The 23369-nt window shown below is 30.1% G+C and overlaps 2 protein-coding genes across 14 annotated transcripts; one reads left to right on the top strand and one right to left on the bottom strand.

The window, feature by feature from the left end:
• Window positions 1–14677: 14677 nt before the first annotated feature.
• Window positions 14678–15636, top strand: LOC111276618 (uncharacterized). Its single transcript, XM_022862365.2, has one exon. It carries the CDS (start codon window positions 14793–14795, stop codon window positions 15399–15401), a length of 609 nt encoding a protein of 202 aa, XP_022718100.1. The 5' UTR covers window positions 14678–14792; the 3' UTR covers window positions 15402–15636.
• Window positions 15637–15816: 180 nt separating this feature from the next.
• On the bottom strand, window positions 15817–22177 carry LOC111276057 (Ubiquitin carboxyl-terminal hydrolase family protein). Of its 13 annotated transcripts, none has more exons than XM_089754579.1 (5): window positions 20443–22177; window positions 19266–19407; window positions 17438–18515; window positions 16869–16917; window positions 15817–16109 (listed from the first exon to the last, which is right to left on the bottom strand). In XM_089754579.1, the coding sequence occupies exon 1, from the start codon at window positions 21935–21937 to the stop codon at window positions 20597–20599; it is 1341 nt and encodes a 446-aa protein (XP_089610705.1). In that variant the 5' UTR covers window positions 21938–22177; the 3' UTR covers window positions 15817–16109; window positions 16869–16917; window positions 17438–18515; window positions 19266–19407; window positions 20443–20596. The 13 variants fall into 13 exon arrangements, with proteins under 13 accessions (XP_089610705.1, XP_089610707.1, XP_089610704.1 ...); XM_089754581.1 differs by having other exon boundaries at window positions 17636–18515; XM_089754578.1 differs by having other exon boundaries at window positions 16869–17635; window positions 17736–18515.
• Window positions 22178–23369: the final 1192 nt, after the last annotated feature.

Here is a 23369-nt window from a genome sequence, read left to right as displayed (position 1 = left end):
TTAAATTTGGTATACTAGTAATAACATCAAAACCAATAATTAGGTCTTTGTGTGGAAGTAATGATCTTAAAATTCTTTGGGTAATTTGATAACCTAAGAATATCTCAATGGTAACAAGTTTACTGATAAAATCTATAGAGAAAACATTTTCATTAGCAGTTTTAAATAATGTTTTTTTGTCTTTTTTGAAGTGAACTAGGTAAAATAATGGGGTTGGCTATGGTTTGAGCTACACTAGTGTAAAAAAAAGTAGTAACCTTAATGGAAAGAGAGTGTTTATGGGTGAAAATCTGAATTCGATCTAAAGATGTTTTTGGAGGCTGAATGGCTTAGATTTTTTAGAGTTTTTGGATTGACATGTACTCAAAACATTAATCATTATTATCTTCTGAATAGTCATTCAAGTCTATGTCTAAACTGTCATCAACATATCACTTGATCATAAATAGTGACTGAGGAGTTTATTCATTATTAAAAGGAATACTGATTCAATATCATCATCCAAAAAATTAATACCAAAGATATTAACAATATCCTGTATCATATTTAAGGACTTCTTATAAAACTTTGGGTAGTTCTTTGTAAAATGTCTTAGTTTTTTACAAAGAAAACATTTGTTACCTTTTTTCTTTGGGTTTCTTCTATCAAACTTGAATATTTGAAATCTTCTAAACTTTTTAGAAAGTTTCTTGTTTCTAGAAAGATTGAAACTTTTAAGGTTTCTAGACACATTGAACTTTCTAAAATGTTTTTTTTTTTCTTCTAATGACAAAGACATAAAGAGTTTTTTAAAAAATATTTAATCTGTAAACCAACTAGTGAGTAAGAACATGAACTGTCTATTTTCTCAGAGTTGTTCACTAAGTTTGAAATATATTTATGCTTTTTGCAAATCTTGTCAATGACTCTCATCATAACTTTGTAAATGTCACCAAAGTCCATACTTTTTAAATCAAGATAACTAAGATTGAGCCAAGTCCTTGTCTATTGGCAAGTTCTTTTAGAATTAGGTTAAGAAATTTTTTTTTTGGAATAACATCATCAAATCTATCAAGGTGATGCAATACTGAGAAAACTATTGATAATGTTTGTCAAGATTTTTTGGATAGAGCGAATAGTATCATCTTATCACTATCTATAAGTTTTAGGTTATTGTTGACCACTATCCATAGGTTCTGGGTTATGAACTTCTAGATTGTCATCTACAACTTTAGCTGTTGGTTCTGTCAAATGATCTATAGGAGTGCTCGATAGTATTATTTGAAAATGCTTTATTATAGTCTGTCATAATAGAATCTATTACATCTCTAGTAGGAAAGATATCTTCAATTAAATATCAAGGAAGACTTTTTTGTGCCATTTGTTGAAGTAGGTTAGGAAAGATGTTTGGTATGGAAGAAATCATTAGCTAGGATAAAAGTTTAGAGGAATCATTATTTGTGTTTTCAAGAGTAAGGGTAAAGAAGGTTGCAATTATGGTTGTAATTGTTTTTGGCTTTAAGGGTTGTGGAAATGGTTGTTCTGCCATCCTTTTGGGCTTTTGTTCAATTAGCTATTTTTTAAAATCTGTTTATCCATTTTCAGTAGTGCCAAAAGGATGTTGTTCTGAGGAAGGAGTATAGAATGGTTATTCTAAGAGGAGTGTGAAGAATGGTTTTATCTGAGGGTATACGGTTATGGTTGTAGATTGGCATGTGAATACTAATATGCTTGGTTTGGGTTAGTATTGGAATTGGATGAAAAATGATTTTAGAGGTGAAGGTAGGGTGTATGCTTGGTAAAAAATATCATGCATTCTAATGTTAATTGGGGCAAAGATATTTGAACTTGAAGCTTGTTGCTGTTATTTCTGATAGAGTTGATTTTAAAAATTTGTAAGTTGAATATTGAGACTTTTCATTTCTCTTTCTTTTCTAATAAAAGTATAAGTGTAACCATTATTGCTTTCAACCAGTTGTCTGAGCTCTTGATGTAGAGTAATCATTCTTGCCTAGATGTCAAAAATAATATTATAGAGATGGATAAGATTCTAGTTAAAATATTAGGTCACTTGATCTAACTTGTTTTATATCTTGTGTAGGGTTGCATAATGAAAAATATAGTTTTTTATTTGTTAATTCAATATTGCTTCTAGTTGAAAAACTTTTTTGTGATTTTCATATTCATCTCTATCAATGTGGTTTGAGATTTTTAGGATGTGTTTGTATTAATTTTTTGTGAATTTATGGCAAAGAGAAAATTTCGCATCATAAGAAGATCCTATTGGTTGCATTATGCAAATTTGAAAAAGAGGTTGACGTTTCATCTGTCTCTTTTACATGATTGACTTGTTGCTTCAACTTAGCCTATTTTGCATCTTATTTAACAATGTAAGCAAAACCAACAGCGTAACAGAGTAAGGTCTTTTTGGTCAAAGTTTTAGCCTTTCAAGTGTTTGGTTTGAATAATTTGGCTGAGGGATGTCTGGCTTATTATATTTAGGATAAATGACATAATAATCAAATTTTCATAAGGTTCACCTATGATATCTACTTTAGGGTTTACAATATTAAATTTTTCTTTCAACTTTTATTGGGAGGATTTACGTCTTGGTTTTCTTTGAGAATTATCATGGTCATCATAAAAAACCTTATACGTTTGTCATTCTGGCATCTTTTGTAATAGCAATGCCCTTTTGGAGATCTGTATACATATACAGGTAATCCATTAAGCTTGAAATGTGTAACAACTACATTTGGCTCTAGTTGACAAGGTTGCATCATGAACTGTGTAGGAAAGACAAATGTTGAAGTAAAGGGTTTCTTTTTTTTTTTGCTTATTGTGGTCAAATTTGATTATGACAGTGCTATCTAAGTTTGTAATGTAAGAAAGATCAAAGTATTGGATGAGTTCATTTTGGTTTCAAATATTTTGATAACTTATTGTCTATGACTGAGAAAATTGGGTAGCAAGTTCTTCATTTGAGATTTGTTTTAGAATATGAATACATTTAGGGTTCTTATTAGCAGCTTCTAACTTTACGAAGATTGCATCACCAGTGTTGGGCAAAGGTAGATTTATAGCATGATCTTAGATTCTATATGTCATCTAATAGTAAAAAGTTACCTGGAATTCTTTCATTTGGATTCTAACAATCTAAACTTGAACATTTAAAACATCTATGGGAGTTGGGTCCTATAAAGACCTATTGTAGTTGGGAAACACTGTGAAAAATACAATTCTCATATTGAGAATTGTCTCAACTATACAAAGCATCGCATGCTTGTAGTCTTTGAACTTTGTATCCAATAAGGTCATCCTGATACAAACAAGAATATCATTTCACTCTTGAAAGCTTAATGCTACTCTGATAGTATCAAAGTAGATGCGAGTGTATTCTTACTCTAACCACTGTTTTGAAAATTTTAAAAGAGTCCAAAAAGTAATAAAGTGCTTTTGAGATCCCACTAGAAGAATGCACTGATCAAACGTAGAAGTTTGAATATATTCTTTTGAAGCTTGAGATCTTTGTTTGATAAGGGTTTTAATGGATCTAACTAAGGAAGTAGAAGATCTAGAAAAAGCATTATAGGGATTTACAAGAGGAAGTTTTGTTTCTTGAATTTTTTTTTTTTTTTGTTTTCTAGGATATAATTAAATTCATAAAGAAAATCTAACCTAAAATAAGAGGATTTTCTAAGTACAAGAGATGATAAAAAAAAAAAAAAAAGATCTAGAGGTTAAAGGTTGTGAATCACTAATATTTGACATAATCATGAAAAAGTTGTTTTTTTTTTTATGAGGGGAAAAAGTTTTAATAACATTTTAAAACTGTGAGAAGATAATGCTATTTTCATTTTCATTAAAAATACAATAATATGTCTTATATTTTGAAAATTTTAGTCTATTTCTAACTTTTATATAGCTAACTCACAATGAGGAGAACAATATGATTTTAAAATTTTTCTATCCTGCAACCTTAAAAAATTTAATCAAAATATATATCATCTAAATTAATAATTAATTGATGTAATACGTAACATATTAAATAAGGAAGTAGTTTAATTTAAATTTCATAGAAGACATGTTGGCCTAGTTGTTCTTGGCCTTTCCAATTATGCTACCCGATGCCTTGCCTAGCCAACTAATATATAGAAAGTCAATTGTAATTGTTTTTCTATTTTTTTTTTTTCTTGATAGAATTATATTTGTCCTAGTAGTTAGTACTATCGCCCACAACTGTCTGGCTGTAGGGTTGCACGGCTAACCCAATTAATAGCCCAGTGAGTCATTCTGTCATGTACAAAATTTTCAATTGAATGATGTTTCTTTGTCCTTCATTTATTCATTTTCCAATTTCCTAACAAACTTGAATTGATGTGTCAATTTCGCTTGTATCGCTCCTTAAATGTAACCCTAACTGCAACATTTATGATCTCAAAATTGTCTATCATCTTTAAGAAATGAGAAAAAAATTTATTTTTATTTTCAACAACATTTATGAAATGAGAAAAACAATTATTTTTTCATTATATAACTCAAAAAAATTTTATTAAATCAAAATTTGAACTTTATCAATAATATGTCTTAATGCTATCTAACAAAAGAAAGAGGTAATTTTGAATACTTACCCCAGAATCAGAAGATTGGAGCAACCTTTTTTTTTTTTTTTAATTTTTAAAACTTAAAAATCTTCTTTCTTCCACATTTTTATAAAAAAAATTACAATATGAAAAGAAAAAAAAATTATAAATGTTAAAATTTAAATTTTTGATCTATTAAATGTTATTTTTTAGAGTGATTACAAGATTCAACTGAATTAAACTATAAGATTTTAAAATTTTAAGAACTTAAAAATCTTCTCTTTCATGCTTTTGTTGCCTCGCGCAAGAAAATATTTTGTGCAAATATTAAGGGAGGAGACTTGACATGAACTATATATATATATATGTACATTCACCCCCATAATAAGCCACAGAGTAGCTTTTCTTTACATTGGTTTGATCATATCCCCCTCGAGAAGAAAACACCATGTATTTTCTCTCTCTGGTGGCCTATCACATATTCTTTAATTCGTCTAAATATCTATATTTTCTTCTTCTGCTTGTCTCTGCTTTGCTTTACATCTTCATGTTCCCGAAAAAGATGGGAAATATACATGAATGGGCAGCTTTGGATTTAGGTAATGATGGAAAGAAGACTCTCAGAGAATTATTACATCCTTCAGAAATCTCAACTTGCCTTGATTCAAACCAATCCTATTTCAAGCTCTCAACTGTTTCAACTTTTTATCACTTGAGCTGATTAAGTTCTTACTTGTTTTTACTAATTAATTTCTGTTTCTGTTTCTGTTTCTGTTTCTATATGCTGTGAGATCATGTTGGATGTAAATCTAAAATTGTGATTGTTTATAATCTATTGATTTCTTTTTCTTTCCCAATTTTTTTTCAATTTTAACTATATTATTCCTTTTATTTTTCTCTTAATTTGTTATTAAAAAATTTTTCAGGTAATTTATCAACATATATAAAAATGCTTTTGTGCTGTTTTAATATATATAAATATATATATATATGAGGTAGTACCATGTTTGGAATCTAATCCTTATCATTTCATGTAAGTCCCAGATGGTATTTTACTAGCTAGAAACATTACGGCTTCGTTTGATAAACGCCTCTATATGTTGATGATAAAATTGTCTATTTTTACTTTACGAACTTTCCTTTCGAAGTGAAGTATTTTACTTATAATTTTTTTATTATAATTTTATAATTATTCAATTATAATAAAAAATTATATAAAAATTCATCATTTTTGAGTGAGTTTTATATAAAATTTTAATAAATTTTATATAATTTTAAATTATAATTTATTAATATAATACAGTAATTATAAGTGAAACACGAATTATTGTTATAAAAATATTATGAAATTAAATACATTTACAGGATAAATCAACTCTAAAATAATTAGGTTGATTCACTGGTTAAAAACAACACCACATACAAAATTTATTCTACTAATTTGTCAGGTCCTACATTCTTCAACAAGCAAAGAATTTTGCTTTATTTCAGAGAATTGTTAAGGAGACTATTTTGTTCTTTGTCTTTTTGTGGAGACTTGTGGCCGAACGATGCATTACGCCCTTTTTCTTTATGTACGGCCGAGTGTTGTTTAGTCTTTATTATATCCGAAAGCGAGTGCTTCCAACCTCCGTTTGGAAGTTTACTTATCCCAAACGTGCGTGGAGGTCCCAGTCCCAACAACGCCAAGAGTTGAAGAAAAAAGGAAAGCCAGGCGGAAAGAAAGAGGACATAAAACAACATTTTCCTAACTCCTTTTTTACTTTTTCTGAAGTGTCTATAGGTCTCATCAGAACCCGGCCCCTGGAAAGAAGATGCCTCGTTGAGTCTCACCTTCACAGGTCTGTTGTAAACAGAGGGCTGTATCGGTGAAAATCCCTGCGGGAGTGACTGTGCCCTTTTTTAGTCCCTTGAGCCTGGGCTTGCGCCTTTATGCCTGCTCTTGGTCGGGATCCCAAACGTGCGTGGAGATAAAGGGAAAAGACTTAAATGAAATTATTTAAAAGAAGTTTTTTATTAAAAATAATTAAATAAAAATAAAAATTTAATATATAAAAAAAGTCTTAGTATAAATTCAGGGTGTAAAATTTTAAAAATTTTAATAAATTTTAATATATTTTAAAATAGGAATTTATAGTAAAAATTTTGACAAATTTTTATTGTTAAATAAATACTTGTCAAATTTGAATTATAAATAATATTTTTAATATTTTATATATATTATTAATTTTTTATATTAGATTTTATTAATATATCAATTTGAATTTTTTATTAAAATTTTTATTAAATCTTTTTTTTTTTAATTTCACAAAATTCATCTAAATTTGTCTAGAGATTTAAAGAGTTTCTTCTTGATTATTTTAAGTAACTTCCCATGGGAAATTATGTTTACTATTTGAAATGGTACAACTCATTATTAAATATCCGAATTCCAGCAATGGTTTGGTGATCAAAGCCAAAATAGAAGACACTAATTTCTTGGCATCGATGTTCCTTCCAAGGCTGCTTAAATAAAAGAAAACTCCATGAAATTAATGATGTTGACATTCAAGATTCAGGATCGCCAATTATGCATCCTTAATGGCTTGGAATTTGCAATTTCAACGCCCAACTTCTCATCCATCCAGTTTCTTTAGCAGTATATTAATGCAAAATTCCACCTCTGAACTTGAAATTGACGTGCTAAACTCCTTATTCAATTGTAACATTGCTTGGTGTGGTAAGTTTTTTTCTATATTCGAGTGGGGGTGGGGGGGATGACTTTACGTAACTTCAAAAAAATTTTAAATGATACTTTAATACCTGCATGTGGGCCAAACCTTAGACATGAATTTTGAAGTCCAGTCGATTCAAAATTTTTTTGTATCAACAAATTGCTTAATCCGTTAATTACTCTAATTTTTATATAACGGTTGATTTGGGGGAAAATTAATTAGTGACTGAAATCTTATTTTTCATAATTTGATTTTTTAGTTTGGTTTATGGTAAATGATTCTTATGGTATTCTAAAATTCTTAATAGTATAAAAAAATGAGGTGATAGCCCTAAATAAAAAAACTTACCACTTTTTGAGGTTTTTTAAGATTACAATAGGAATATAAAATTTGTCTTACTTTTGATCTTAATAATAATTTTTTACAGTCTATTTTATCTTAAAAATCAATATAATTACATGATAAATCTAGACTCATATTGACACACAAAGCTATATTGCTAACTATACTATAGGTAAAATTGCATTCCTAACTACACAATTAGACATCTAACAATTAAGATTTTGATTAGACATCTAACAATTAAGATTTTGAATTTGTCTTTTATAGTTATAGAAACACTATGTTCTTAACAAATGAAACGTAGTTGATAGTAAAAAAATAATAACAAAATAAATTTTATATTTTTAATATGAATAATGTTTTTTAGTATAAAAATATAGTAATTGATAAAACATAAAATTCTTTATATAAAAATTTAGTTGTTGTTGGTAGAATCAATATAATATAATATTTATTTTGTTTTTAACTATGTTTTATATGTAAAAACATAGTAATTGATAAAATTAAGTTTTAGTTTATATGTCTCTATATCAATGATTACGCTTCTTGTTATGAAAAAGTAATCATTAATAAATTATAATAATTGATCACCTAAAACTGATAATTTTTTTAAGATAAAAAAAATACAGTTTTTTTTGAAAATATAAAAAATATATTTTTCATAATTCAACAAAGATAACATTTCTAAAATAAAAAATGCAGTCTTTGTTGAATATATATAAAAAAACTATGTTCCAAAATCAATAAAAATAATGTTTCTAAAATAGAAATATAGTTTTTGTTCAAAAGACCACGTTTTCTAAGATAAAAACATAATTTTTATTGAAAACATCAAAAAATATATTTTTAGAATTCAATAAAGATGACGTTTTTAAGATAAAATGCAATTTTGTTGAGAAAACAATGTTTCTAAAATCAAAATGCAATATTTATTGGCTAAATATTTTAATTGGGATTAAATGTTTGAATAGTTGCTTAATTCAAGATTAAACATTTTAATTTGTACAAATAAAGATTAAACGTTATCTACTTGTAACAATATATGATTTTTTTCAATGAAAACTTAATTGTGAAACACATGTGCCATTATCGTGCATAAAAAAAAATAAATTCGAGGCTGAATTGGCTTTTAAGTCAAAGAATGGAACATTGGATATTCCTGGCAGCATCCATTTTCTTACTTAACTCTATCTATTAGTTCTTCATTTCTCTATCTACAAAAGGAATCAAATCTTTTTTTCTTTTTCTAAAAATTCATTCTCAAAATCCAAATTCTATTTTGCATATTTTCTCCCCAATTCATACATCTTTTCACCCAAATTCTACAACTAAATATGCACTACAAAAAGCACAACAAACCATAGATTGTAGGACTCTTCACTATGATCCCAATGTCCATGAGAAATTGGAGTCTACAATTGCAGCAACCAATTTGAAAGCAAATGCTCTTCATAAAATATCATTAAGAATTATGGATAATAGCAACCCTTGAACAAACTCACATCTTTTTGCTTTCTCTTCCTGATCCTTGAGCGAAAGGGGAAACGATTGCACATTTCTATCATCAAACCAAATATTAGAATAAGAGGGCTAATAAAAGCCTAAAATCACCGTAGAAATAAAAAGACACTGTTGCAAAACTATATTTCTAAAAAGAGCAATTAGTTCTTCCTTTCTTTCTCTAAAAGAGCAATCAATTCTTTTTTTCTCTCTCTAAAAATTCATTCTTAGTGCATCTTTGAAACCCAAATTCATTTTTATATCTTTCGCGTAAATTCATTCTCAGTGCTTTTTGTTTTTCGCAAACAGTGGTGATCGATTTGTTAAATTTTATTGTTTGCCATGTGCACTTGTGTCAACAAAATCTCCTTTTAATGATAACAATGAAAGGAAAAATGAAAATTTTTGTTGTCTTGGTAAAGAATCATTTGTAGGAAATATATGTCAAAGAAAGCAATCTTCATTTATTATTATTGTAATTTGCAATGCAAGTTAATGATGAACAAGCAAAAGCTCCGATTTTTTTTTTTTCATTATCTAATGATATTCTCTACAACTTTGTCAAAATACCTTATGTGATTTGCACTCTACTTTTGTAAATAGCTCATTGAAACTTAACATATTCTTTTTCAAAAGTTATATGTCATAACATATAAATCCGTAAATCTATAGTTACACACAACCTAAAGAGTCACCATCAATATTTTATTGAGATATGATTGGTCACCTAAGTGAATCTATACTCTTAAGAATGTTCTAAGCTTGACTAAATATCTCTAAAAGAATAGGTCCTAGTCTACCAATCAAAATAAGATTTGAGAGTTTGGTTACATACAAAGAAGGTCATAGTAATCTTATAATACCCATCATAAGATGGTACCATTTAATTTTAAATTATTTTAGCAATTATCTTGATTCTAATGGTTTTTATTTTAATGTTTAAATATTGAAAATGACTTCTAAGATTTTTTTATTAACTTGATAGAATTCTTAAAAATACTTTTTCACATTAAGAGTATTTAAAAATCTTATTGTTTTTCTTGAAGAGGCTTCATCGTAAGAAAAACTTAATAATTTATTTTATTAAATGTTTCTTTGTCTAAAATATATCTAATTCTTCCACCATTTGGGTCAAAATTAGAAATATTTTTTCATCTAAAATTTTTTTAGATAATCATCCATTTGTAATTACTAAGAATTTCATCCTTGAAATTTATTTTATTTTTTTTTATTTTTTTTTTCTAAATTTTTCACCATTTTGGTCTATTTAAAATCTAAACTTTTGTTAGTTTAGAAAATAATGTGATAATTATTTTTTGAAGTATCATTTAAATTCTTCTACCATTTGGGATAAATTTAAAAAAAAAAACTTCACTTAGAAATCTTATGAAAATTCAATTATATGTGATTTTTCTTAAAATAGGATATTTGTCAAATATTTTCAACCAAAATTTTAAGTTTTATTCTTAATTTTTGTATTTTTAATTTTTTATTTAGAAAAGAATATAATTATTTTTATTAAAATTCGTCTAAATTATTTCACCGTTTGGGTCAAATCTAGAGAAATTTCTCACTTAGAGATTTTTTTAAAAATTTACGATTTGAAATTTTTAAAATTTTCATCCTTGGATAATTGTTAATTTATTCCCAAATTTTATTAAATTTATTTAGATTTATTTTTTTAAAGTGAAATTAAATATTAATTGTTATTATTGAAACTTTATTTAAATTTTTCCTTCACTTGGGTCAAGTTTAGAAAAAATTTCTTACCTAAAAATTTAGAAAAAATTTTTCACTTAGAAATTTTTTAAAAATTAACCATTCTTGATCTCATAGAATTTTAACTTCAATTTTACATTTTTTTTATTTATTTTCAAATAATTTATAAAGATATTCCTAATCTAGAAATTTTAACATATAAAGCATAAACAAACAAATAAATATATAAGCAAGTGAATAAATAAAAAATGAAGAAAAGTAATTACCCAAAATTTGGGTTAAAACCCAAACGAAAGCTTTTAAGCCATCAAATGGGCCCAACTTCTTTTGCTTCTCTACTTTACTCTCGTCCTTCAAATGTTGAGTTTGGCTTCATTCTCCAATTTTCAACAATTGTTTACTTTCAACACTAAAAGAACGCTAGTTCCATCATATTGTTTCCTTTTTTAACTTTTCCTTTCATCACCTTTCCATGACTCTAGACACCAAGCTGCCTTTGTCCATTCTAACAACCCTTGAACATCCTTTTCTTTGAACTAATGTTTGTCACTACAAACAAGCCTTCCACAGCTGCTACGACTTTAACCTTCCTCCACTGCCACCGTCGCTGCTGTAGAAATAGCCTTCCTAGCTTCGCCTTTTTTTTTTTCATTTTTCTAAGCTAGGCCTTCTGATTGTTGTGCTCTCTTTTTTATGTTTTTTCCTATCTGATCACTGTAACTTTTTCGTGTATATTGAAACCAATTTATAGATGAAAATCCAAGTTCAAAATAGTATTTCAATTAGGATTAAACTCTTTAAACAATCTATTTGATAGTTGAATTAGGATTAAATTTTATTTTTTAAAAAATTTTTATCCAACCGAACAATCATTCTTCGACCAAGTCTCTGCCATTTTATTTTTTATTTTTACTGAAAAAATAAATAAATAATAAATAAAATAAAATTTAAATCTTAGATAAAATAAGGTGCCTACCATACATACTACCAAGTGTTTGATAAATTGAATACAAAAGTTCTTAGCTTTTGTGAACTGCTCTTTAAAACACAAAATATTCTTCTTTAAACAATTAACACCTAGTTTGGTGTTTTAGATATAAAAGTTTTTTATATAATTTAGATCAGTATTTTGGTTTTGTTTTATTTGAGATTTTGAAATACGGGAAGAAAGAGAAGGTGATGGAAGAGGGAGAAACGAAAAAAAAAAAGTAGTAAATTTTTTTAAAACTTGAAAAATGGCGTTATTTTAATATGCTAATTAATGGTGCTTGTATTTCACGGTCAACATTTTGTGAAAAATTTTTTATGTTATTTTAAGTTAATAATATTTAATTTTTATTTATATAAATTAAAATATTTCATTTTGAATTGATTAACTTTTAATTTCAAATTAAGCATTTAATCATATTTATTAAAAAATAAAAATTTATATTATTAAATGTAAATTTTAAAATATATTTATTTAATATTATTATACATAAAACTTGTTCCAAAGGTTTGTCCTCATAAACCCCCCTCCCCCGAAAAAGGGTTTAACACCCCTTCCAACCCCAAGTTGACCTTACTATGAAAATCGACTCACAAATATTTTTTACTTAGGGATAATAATGTGTTATCCACATATTGATATTATAAATATCACGTGTTATTTATGTATTATTAAAAATAAATAATAAATAATTTTATTAGATAATTTTATATTTTTGTAAATCAAATATAAAAATTTTACATTTTTTAAATCAACAAAAACAAAAAATTCACATTTTTTTCTTCAATATTACTTTTACCCAAAATCATTTTACCTCTAAAATCATTTTACCTCAAAGAAATTAAAATTCCGTTAATCAAATCCATATTATGGTTGCCATATACTTCCTCGTTCCAAGAGCCACGTGCCACACTTTACACTTTATTATCTTTGTTGGTCATGCTATCTTTGGGGTTTATATATCAATTGGTAACCACACCATGCCAATTTTCCGCACTAAAAACATATAATACATAAGAAAGTATTAACGGGTACCTACTAACATTAGTAGGTTACTAGTATCCAAACTATTGGCACTGCTTAGGAACTAATTCTAACCATCATTTCAATTATAATTCTAAGCTTAGTATATGTAACTTTCATTGTATTTTCTTAATTCTTAGTGACAAAGTTCTAAGGGTTTTTATCAATAACATATCACCAACAATTATTAAATTTCAATTAATTAGTTATAATTTAACAGTATATGAGATGCATAAAAAAATTATTATTCCTACATCATTTTTAGATTAAAAAAATTGTGTAAATTTCATATTTTTAAATGATAAATTCTTACATCATTTTTATTATGATTAATTGACAGCATAATTATAATAAAAAAATTGTAAGTGGAACAATCTTGTTTTTATCAATCATTCATAAGTAATTTAGCATCCAAATATCAAGTTAAAAATAAAATAAAATTTAGCCACTTGGATTTCCTTCTGGCAAATTATAAAATTGAGATAAGAATAAAGGATTCTATGAAATAGTTATAACATTAAAACTTATATTCCATTCTAATCATTTAATATTATTTCATTCAATTTTTACATGTCATTTATCACATCATTTTTTTTTTTAAATTTCTTAAAAAAATTCTTTCTAAACTAAAATTCTACCCAACTGGATACACGTTTTTAGAGAGCATTAACCGGCCCCTCCACCACAACCAAAATTATTTTTTTTTCCATTATTGCCCCGCCCTCCACAATTCAAAGATTCATATATAATCAAGAATCATAACGGGATTTAAGTTCCAAAGGCTGTAAATTCATGGAAGTTAAACCACTGAGGTTTTTTTTTTTTTTTATTTCTTGTAGACTTAAGGCTGAGTTATTATTACAGTTATACTATTATTGTGCTATATATTGATGTGTGGCTGAATGCTTTGTCTCTGGTGAAGTCATTGTTCTTCTATACCAATGCGCGCAATATGTTTGATTTTTTGTCTCAGTAATCTTAAAGTTCAGCTTTTTGGGAAAAAAAAATTTATAGCAGGGATTTGCGGGCTCCTTTGCGGCGCCTGTACAAGCTTCTTTCAACATTGAACAAAGGAAGTTTGTGCCTTCAAAGAGTCTCGAGAATCAAATAAAATTTTCAGATTGAAAAGTAACAATCGGCAAAACACTAGCAGATGAAGAGTTAGGTGTTGGGAGGTTTAAGCTGGATAATTTAGAAGTGATATGGCAAATGACGCGGAAATTTTGATGAAATAGCATTAAATGATTAGAATGGAATCCAAGCTCACATGTGTACCTGTTTCATATAATCTTTTCTAATATTGGTAAAAATATATTAAGTTCAAGCTGTAATACTTTCTCTTTCTGTATATTCTACATTGGAACGATCCATAAATTCAAATAAAGTGCAAACGAAGCATTCATATAGGAAATGTTGTGAAAGAAATCAAGATTTAAGAAAACAAGCTATAATGCAAACACAAACTTTCTCACAATACTGAGACAGGGCTTGTTCCCTCTGCTGATGTTTTTATGATAAGTATGGGTTCTCAAAAGATTGGGATTCCATCCTCAATGCTCGACAAATTTTTTTCTCTAATTCCCAATTTCCCTCCCTGTTTAGAACCATTTGACCAAGCTCGCAATAGAATAACTTTTGGAGGACAGTTATGTAATTTGAGCACAACAATTTGAATCTCAACGGGCAAAAGAAGACGTTATCAAATCTTACACGCTTCTAGTTTTCCAATCCCCGCCCGACGACATTCCTGGAAAAACAAAAATTTTAAATTTTAAATTCCCAATCTGACCGTTGCAAAGATTTATTTAAATTAAAAAAAGCCTCCTTACCGTTGGAAAAAAATATGAAAACACACCCAACTCACTATTTCTCCCTTCAAGTACTCTCTTTTCTTCTACATTTTTTGTCATTTTCACTCAATCTATCGTTGTCTTGTACATACCAATGGCGGATCAAAGCTCAAACCCATCAATCATGGTGCCGAAACAACCACACCCACTTCACCAAATTGCAGAAACACCAACCCACAGGTTGCTTTTGAAACAATGGCTGAAAGAAGAAGAACTAATTTTCAACAGAATATCCCTCAAGGAGACTCAAATCGATTCCGTCCGTAAAGAAATCACGCAGCTTTACATGTTCTTCTTCCTATTCCATTCCATTTCTCTTCTCCTCCTCTTCAACTCTTCTTCAAAGGACCCTCCAACTGGTGCCTGCCATAGGTCTTGGATCCCATCTTTGTGTTCTTTACTATGTTCAATGGGGATTATTTGGGCTGTTAGGTATAAAACTGATGTGGAAGGGCACTTGGAAAAGCTGTTGGAGAGGGAAAAAGAGGATGGAAAGTTGTTGGCCAAGTGTGTGGAGGAGTTGAAGAAGAAAGGTGTGGAGTTTGATTTGTTGAAAGAGGTTGATGCACTCAGGAGGGCCAAGAGTTTGAGGGTGGAGGCTAAAGCTGTGAGGAAATGGTCTGCTAGGGACTTTGTTACATTATTTTTCTTCACTGTTTCATGCCTGGTTCTTGGGTTGACAAGGGTTATTTTGTGCAGTTAAAGGTTGAGGGGAACATGTGGGAATTTTGGCATTTTGGGTACTGATTCTTTTCTGGGTTTCTTCTACATAGTTGGGCAGAAGATTAAATCTTAGATCCTGTCATAGAATTGGTTGAAATTGGTTTCTGGATTGGAAGTATTTGCAGAATACTCTGTTCTGCCTTTTTTTTTTATTTCATTTAAATTTGGGGTATTTATATCTACAGATTATGAAATAAAGTACGATATTTCATATTTATTTCTTTTCCCATTTTCGCATTATTTGATGGCAATCATAATGCCCGTTTATACGCTCAATTCCAATAAATCCTAGTACAGCTTCCTACATTTCCAGGGAATCAAAATACTTTATTCAACTTCAGGAAGAAATCCCAAAAAGATCAGGACCAAACTCCCCCAATTCGCCCTCCCCCAAATTAAAAAAAAAATCAGAAATTCATTCAGATTATGTACTTTTGTCAATTATGCCAAATTTATTCTGTGTTCAACTTTAGGAAAGAAAACAGGAAATTCTTAGGCAAATCTGCTCGTATAATCGATTCACTCCACAGGGAGAGTACAATATGTAAAAAGTATATATATTATATTATAACTGTGATAATGTACATTTATTATTTCCATCGCAGCTAACACGAGTAGATGGCTCCGCTGGGGTCAAATACTCTTTGCACAAACTGTTAACCACTATCCCATCAAGCCATTCCAGCACCTGTAGATCATACACCCAATTAGAGCCATTCCAGAAACTAAAATTGGAGCAGTTATACAGTCTACAATACAATTAATATAGGGTATATTAATGAGCATAGACATGTAAAAATTTACATGAAAAATAAGTGTGTAGGTCAAGCAACTCATGCTCAGTTCATTGGTTAATCAGACTTGACTCTTCACATTCGAGAGTGATTTGGTTTTTTCTATACCAAGTTTTTTATAGGAGGGAGAGGAGATAGTAACAGAAAGTGGTTGCAGACACCTTGGAATGACAATCAAATAAAAGAAATAGAATCTGAAAAAAGGAAAGGATCAGAGAGAGCAAAAGCACTGGCCATCATCCTGCCTCAAGTAACCGAATGGCTCATCAACTTCACTAACCAAAGCATACTAAATTAGAAATAATATGAGGTATATGTTGAGAAAATTCAGGATAGGACTTGATTTTGATAAGAAACTAACAAATGAATAAGTACTAAGTAATCAGACTCAAGAATACAAGTCTCAATATAAACTTTCAAGTACATGATGCAAGAATTTGGAATAAAATCCTGTCGTTGAATGAATAAAAACTCACAACTAATGCAATCATAATCTTATGCTGGTTAATTCAATTGATCAGGAAAGGGTCACAACTTGATTCCTCTATCATTGCTTCACAGTAGAGCTTTGAAAACAGGATGGAGACCACAAGACAGGGAAGAGCTAATTAAGGTTAAGTAAAGTGAATACTGAAAAATCAAGACTCACTCACAATGAAGGCTCAGACGCTGTTGGACATAGGACAATTCTCCAATAGTACTCTGAAATGATAGAAATTAAATAAAATTATCAAATTAATGGTGAATAAAAATATTAATGGAGGAAAATACCGAGGTAAGAAACCGCAAGCAAGAGAGAGATACAAAATAATCTCAAAGGGTGGCACAAAACTCAATAGCACACAATTATCAAACTCATATAAGAACTTCAACACCAGCAAGTCAACAATAGAATTACCATCCATCGTCTCAAAATATTATGTTTTCAGATTTATTTGTCTTCCATTTTTCTACAATTTGATCACAATAATAACCTAATTGCAGCATGATGTCCATTAGATCACTTCTGATAAATATTATTACAGCTCCCTCTATTTTCGAATGATTAAAATGCTTCATTCAGAATTAAGTAATGCATCTCCAAAGCTCAGGTCTATGATGTGAAAAGCCACGACCAGGAATTCCTATAGATTCTTTATCTGCCAATGCCAATCATGTCAAAATTATTCTGTTCAAGAGGGTTTAGGATTCAAGAGAACAAGAACTTCAACAGCAAACCTACCTCAATATTATATTTCGCTCACTAAGCAAGGAGTGCTATAGTCTAGTACATTTTATGGTAATCATGTTAGCATGAGAGTGTGAGACCAATAGCTAACAGCAGCCAGAGAAAATTTTTTGAATATAATGAATGTCAAAGGATCTCTGGCCCAGCAAGAAACTCAACTTGGATGTAAAATGCAGAAAAATAATATTTTACCTGCAAACATATAAACAACCATGATGACGAACAACTGGTTTTTACATCATAGCTAACAGCAGTATTTACTGAAACAGAAGTCCAATGAAGAGATACATACAATTGGCCAAGCAGAACAAGCAGCTTGGAACCACCATAAAATGAAGCTCTAAGCATAAGCATGGGTTCAATTCTAGACTTCATTCCATTTCTTTTCCCCATAATACTCCATTGTCACACCTTTGCAACCAGCAAAAATTAAACTCAAACACCCTTTTGAGAAGGAGGATAATTGACTAATATCCCTATTTGTTTCAGTATTTTCTCCTATTGCATGTGTGAAACACTATCTAACTTCAAACACAAAGGATATACGCATATTCAGTGAAGAGAAAGGGAACCGCATGCTCTTCTAGTTGATTTCTCTTTTAATGCAAATGTATCTGTTCTAGCAGTTAAGGATCCAAGTTCATTAACTCGCTCTTTGTGGGGCGTTTTCATCAAGAACCCACTGGAGAAAACAGAGGGGAGATTAGCTTTGGCAAGTATGTTATTTGGTTCATAGTGGTAATACTGCTTTTTAAAAATACAGGGATGTTGGAACTTGATGATATTGATTTGGATAAATGTAAAAGAATTATTCAAGGTAAATGAAGCCCCTTAACCTTTCATGGCTATACCATAATGAAAGAAGTGCGCAAATCTTTCACCTTTCATATGATCTTCCGAATTGAGCATTGAATTTTCTTGTGAAGCTCTTATCCTCCTCATGCCCATCCATAATAAAAGAAATTAAATCTTTCATCTTTAATTTGATGTTCTCAGCTTGGCATTAAATTGTTTGGAGAATACTTGAATGCCATTTCTTAAAACTGATGCGCTCTATTTTGGCTCGTGAAAACTACAAGATAAACCAACAACAGTGGTGCAATTATGTTGCATTGATTAATCAATAAATTAACCAAAAAACATCTTCCAACACAAATGGACATGGAAAAAATTTATTATTGCACAACTGACGCTCACAACTTACATCAAGAACAGGAATGATGCATATGCACAAAAGCCAACCAAAATAAGTACAGCTAAGTTCAGGAGGAATATTTGGTAGAGAAAAGGCCATAACCAAAATCCAAACTAGCTGATTCTGACTATCTCATTCAACTTTGTCAATGACTAACTATTCAGGTTAGAAATATGATTTTTTGAGTCAATGTAAGTTGGGCCAAGTTGGAATTTAATTAGGTCGGTAGGTTGCTCAGATTGATTCAGCTCTTGCCAAATTTACCCTAATAGCATATATAGCAATCGAATACTAGCCCAGGTCAGGTTTGGATTTGCATCATTTCAGATTGAACAGTTTCCGGCCAGAGGACAATTGAGTTCAGGTCATTGACTTTTAGAGAAAATTTGGGCTGGATTTCAGGCAAGGTGGAAAGGTCATGCAGGTTGTCTCATATTTTGCCACCTCTACCTGACTTTTTTTTGGTACAAAGGATGGGCATAGCCAATGGGGAAGGGGGAGGAGGTCTTGGTTTGAAACCAAGACGTATATGTCCTCCTAAGAGCTCCTTAACCGCTAGGCCAAGTGCTGAGGACACCTCTATCTCATTTTGAAACAAGCAAGCACAAATAAAACTGACAGGCATACCTGTAGTTCTTCAAGCCTAGAACAGGTTCACAATACTGGAGATGGAAAAGTTCCAACTCCAAAAGGCATCATCCATTCCACCCAAGCTTCTCTATTGCTGTATGAAGAAGCCAGTCAGGCAGCATAATCAATCATCACTAACCTGTATTTATATGCATTTAATAAAAATTTTTAAAAGAAATCTAATACTCACTGCCATCCCAACTAAATCATTATGAAGAATAGTTTATGAACAGTGACGACCAAATGTACACATCCAGGCAGAATGCACCATAGTACACCATTTGCGACTAAGAATGACAAAAACAAACCAAAATAATAGGCTGACCACAATTCAAGAGTCCCCAACATCACTAACATTAAGCAAAGTAGTCAATTACAGAAAAATAAGCTAAACAATCACAGAATAAAAAGCATAAGATAATTTAGCAAATTAGGGGTATCACAGGCAGAAGAGCACAAGTTTATAATACAGTGCAATGTACTCCAACTCTAAACTTGCTAGAAGTTGATGGAGTGTACTGTACATTTCAATTTGACATTGCCCTAAGATATAAAAGAAGAGAAAGTTACAACTGCATTGGTGGTTACTTCTACATTACGTTTTCTTAAAATGTTTATACAATAACATTCATGAGTCATTCTGAAATACATCATATTAAGAAAATTTAGTAGTGGTGGACTTGCACCGTTAGACAAGTTAGCTTATTTACTACCTACCATATTGTATCTAATTTCGACTTTCAAAAACAGGTATTAGCCAATCAAGCTTGTATGTGAAATAATTCTTCTACAGAGAACAAAGAAATGTAGCTAGTGATAACAAAACCAGGTTGTGCAAACATTACAAATCAGACAAATAATGACGCTCAAGCTCATGTTTAAGCCATATTGTGCAAAATTATACAAAATAAGATATTTGAGACGTGATTAAGTAAAATGGTTTAACTAGAGAACCTGCAATCTGAATAAGCAACTAAGAAATTTAACCCTAAATTAATTCTTCATGCACCTCTTTCAATTACTCAATAGGCAAGCATTGCAAGTGTACTTAAATTTCATACTTCAAACACATAAAACAATGAAATTGCAATTTTAGTGAACAAAATAAAGATCTACGGTCTTATATCAATATTCAACAAGAAAAATCAAGAGCTGAAAGCAATAAGAGATTTACCCCTCTTTCACTGCCTTGACGAAAGGTTATAAGTTGTCTCTAGACTCTAGCAGCTCATTGCGGAGCATTCCCTCATCTCCATTCAAGATAGGTTCTATGCTATTTAAGTGAATGAGACCCTATGTTGCAACGATAAGCATTCAATGCCTTAAAATCAACTAGATTCATCCTCAAAGCACACAATTTGACTTCTTCCACTCTCACATCCATCAAATGGTTGTTTGGAATCATTGATTTCACCTTGATTATCCAGGACATTTTGATCATAACTATCTAAAATTGGGATAACCCAGTCTCCATCTCTTCTGCCTCCCCCATTGGTTCTAAAAACTAAGCCATTTATTTCCTCCTTACTTTCTTCAGAGTATTCCAATGATCTTGTATTTCGACACCCCAGCAAGATAAGGTCCAACATTTTCCTTCGAACAACATAAATAGGATTTGCCATAACCAGACACCCTTTGGAATAGGCTTCTCTAAGGAAAACAGTCTGAGCACTTCCTTTGGTAGATATATAGAAAATGCCAGGGTGCTTCAAAAGCATTTCACGTACATTAACTTCTATAGCAAAATCCTTTCTAAAATGAGCCAACCTTTCAACTTCAAGCATCTTTTCTACGGTCAAACTCAATAGCTCATGCATAATCCCAACTGCCCGCTTCTCAAAACGCTCAATCCCTCCACAAGTACGCACTCTGACAACCTCCTTGCTCTCATATGGCTTCAAATAAGGAAGCCTCTGCCAGTTCTTCAATTTCTCCCTATATCCTCTCTCTATCTTAAACCCTGTTGGAAAATTAATGGGAAATGCATTACTTGTCTCAAACTTACTCAACCACTTCTCTATGTATTCTTTTTCTCTCCACTTTTCAACCTCAGCCGCCGCCAAACTCTCATCTCTGTCAACCAATTCAACAATTTCTAAATCAACTAACCTAAAATCCTTTGAATACTTTCTTAAAATAGAATCTCTAAAATCCTGAGGCAAGCCCAGTTCTCTCCTAATCAACCTCAAAGCATGGACATGAAGTGTCCCATTCTTTGACATCATGAGCAATTTCTTTATTCTCTGCACCAATTCATGTTCATAATTTTTGACAATTTTTTCTTCCTCATCAATCAAATCCCTCATTCTTCGAGTTATCTTGCAGCATAAATTCCTCCTAATTGGGTGCGGAAATAACTCAAACACGTGAGGATATTTGTGGAGAAATGCACCCATGCCAACATTCAGACCCACAATGTTTCTCCATCGCGACATCAGTTGTACGGAGACGAAGGGACCTCGCTTTCGCTGGGACATAAGCTGGTGGATATTGAGGATTGTTTTGAGTTTGTGAATGTGTGTCACGAGCTTGTCGAGTTTTGAATCTCTTGTCCTTGTTTCTAAGCGAGTCTGAGCTGAAACAACTGGTTTTTTCCATCTCCTTTGTGAAAATGAATTGAATGGGCCAAATGATATTTCATTGCACCTTAGGCTTTTCAAAAAGATCATGCTTTCAAGACCCAGAAAACTTCTCCACTAAGCTCGGAAGCTTCTTCGTCCAAAAGTTTCTTCAAAACTAGCAACGCCTCCGTAAGGTGTATGATAAAATGTCAATAAAAGAAAAAACACTTAAAAACCTACTGATAAGATGGATCCGGTTTTTCACAAATTAAAAGAAAAAAAAAATCAATAAGCCGAGGTGCCTGGGCTGCGAAACCCATACGCGATCCAACCATTGCACACCCAAATGTGGCCAGTCCCCATGATGGGTCCTTTTAAAAGCCCAAATCAGGCTTAAGCGACAGGATTCTGCAGTCAATTGTACAACTCTGATATTATATACATATATATATATATATATATATAGAAAAGAGAGATCCGATAAAAGTGTAAAACTAATTCAATTTCTCATCATTTCATAATTTTGTATAATCTATATTTGTTTAATTAGATTATTTGTATTTCATACTCTATTCATATAAATAATGTACGTTAAATTTTAAATTAATTAAAAAAAACTAATTATTTGATATAAAAAATTTTCAATTGTTGAAAAAAATAATTTTGTCTACTGATATAACAAAAATATTGGATTGATATAAAATTTACGTACATAGTGGATACAATTATTTGTTAAATCCAATTGTCTATTTATAAAAATATTAATTATATATAAAATTTATAAAATGGTGTAAAACTACTTTTTATAATTTTTTATGTGATTTATATTTAGTTAATCTGATATTTATATTACATATAAATAAATATGAAAATTTTAATACATTATCAATAAATTTTTTAAAAAATTTTACAAAAAAAATTAAAAGACTAACACATATATTTTTAATTGAATTTTTATTTTTTAATATTTTTAAAAATATTTTATTAATTTTCGTTTGAAAAATGTTAAAATTACATTATTATAAATGAAATAATTTCTCATTGATACTAACATTCCCTTTATAATCATATTGAGCCGATTGATTGAACGAATCAAAGTGATTAAGCCAATAATGAGAGACCTCGTCTATTAGACAATCAGTCAGGTCTCAAAAACCACTGATTGTGGGCAATCAGGATGGACTTACTTTTTGCTCTAAAAACAAAAAAACAATCAAAAAAAGAAATTACAAGGAAAGATGGGTTGACCTTTTTCTTGGAATCAAGGATTTCGTTGCTAATCGCCACTTTAACACTCAGTATTGTTCTAGCTATAATTCCAGGAAAAGCAGTGGATTTATGGTTTTTTTGTAATTATATATATATGGAGAGATCAATTTATTTAATATAAAATTTTAAAAAAAATTATATTTTTTAATTATTAATTTTAATAGTAAGTAATGATCTACTTACATTAGTATAAGGATTTACACTTCCATCTCCTTCAAGTGTGGCTTATCACGATGACAAGGACCAATTAGTTGCGGTTCGTAGGCTTTTT

Source organism: Durio zibethinus, chromosome 25 (assembly GCF_047325235.1).
Source record: "Durio zibethinus cultivar Kanyao isolate XHJ-2024 chromosome 25, ASM4732523v1, whole genome shotgun sequence".
Taxonomy (NCBI): Eukaryota; Viridiplantae; Streptophyta; class Magnoliopsida; order Malvales; family Malvaceae; genus Durio; species Durio zibethinus.
Note: the sequence above shows the minus strand (reverse complement) of the source record. Positions and strands in the feature narration are given on the sequence as shown.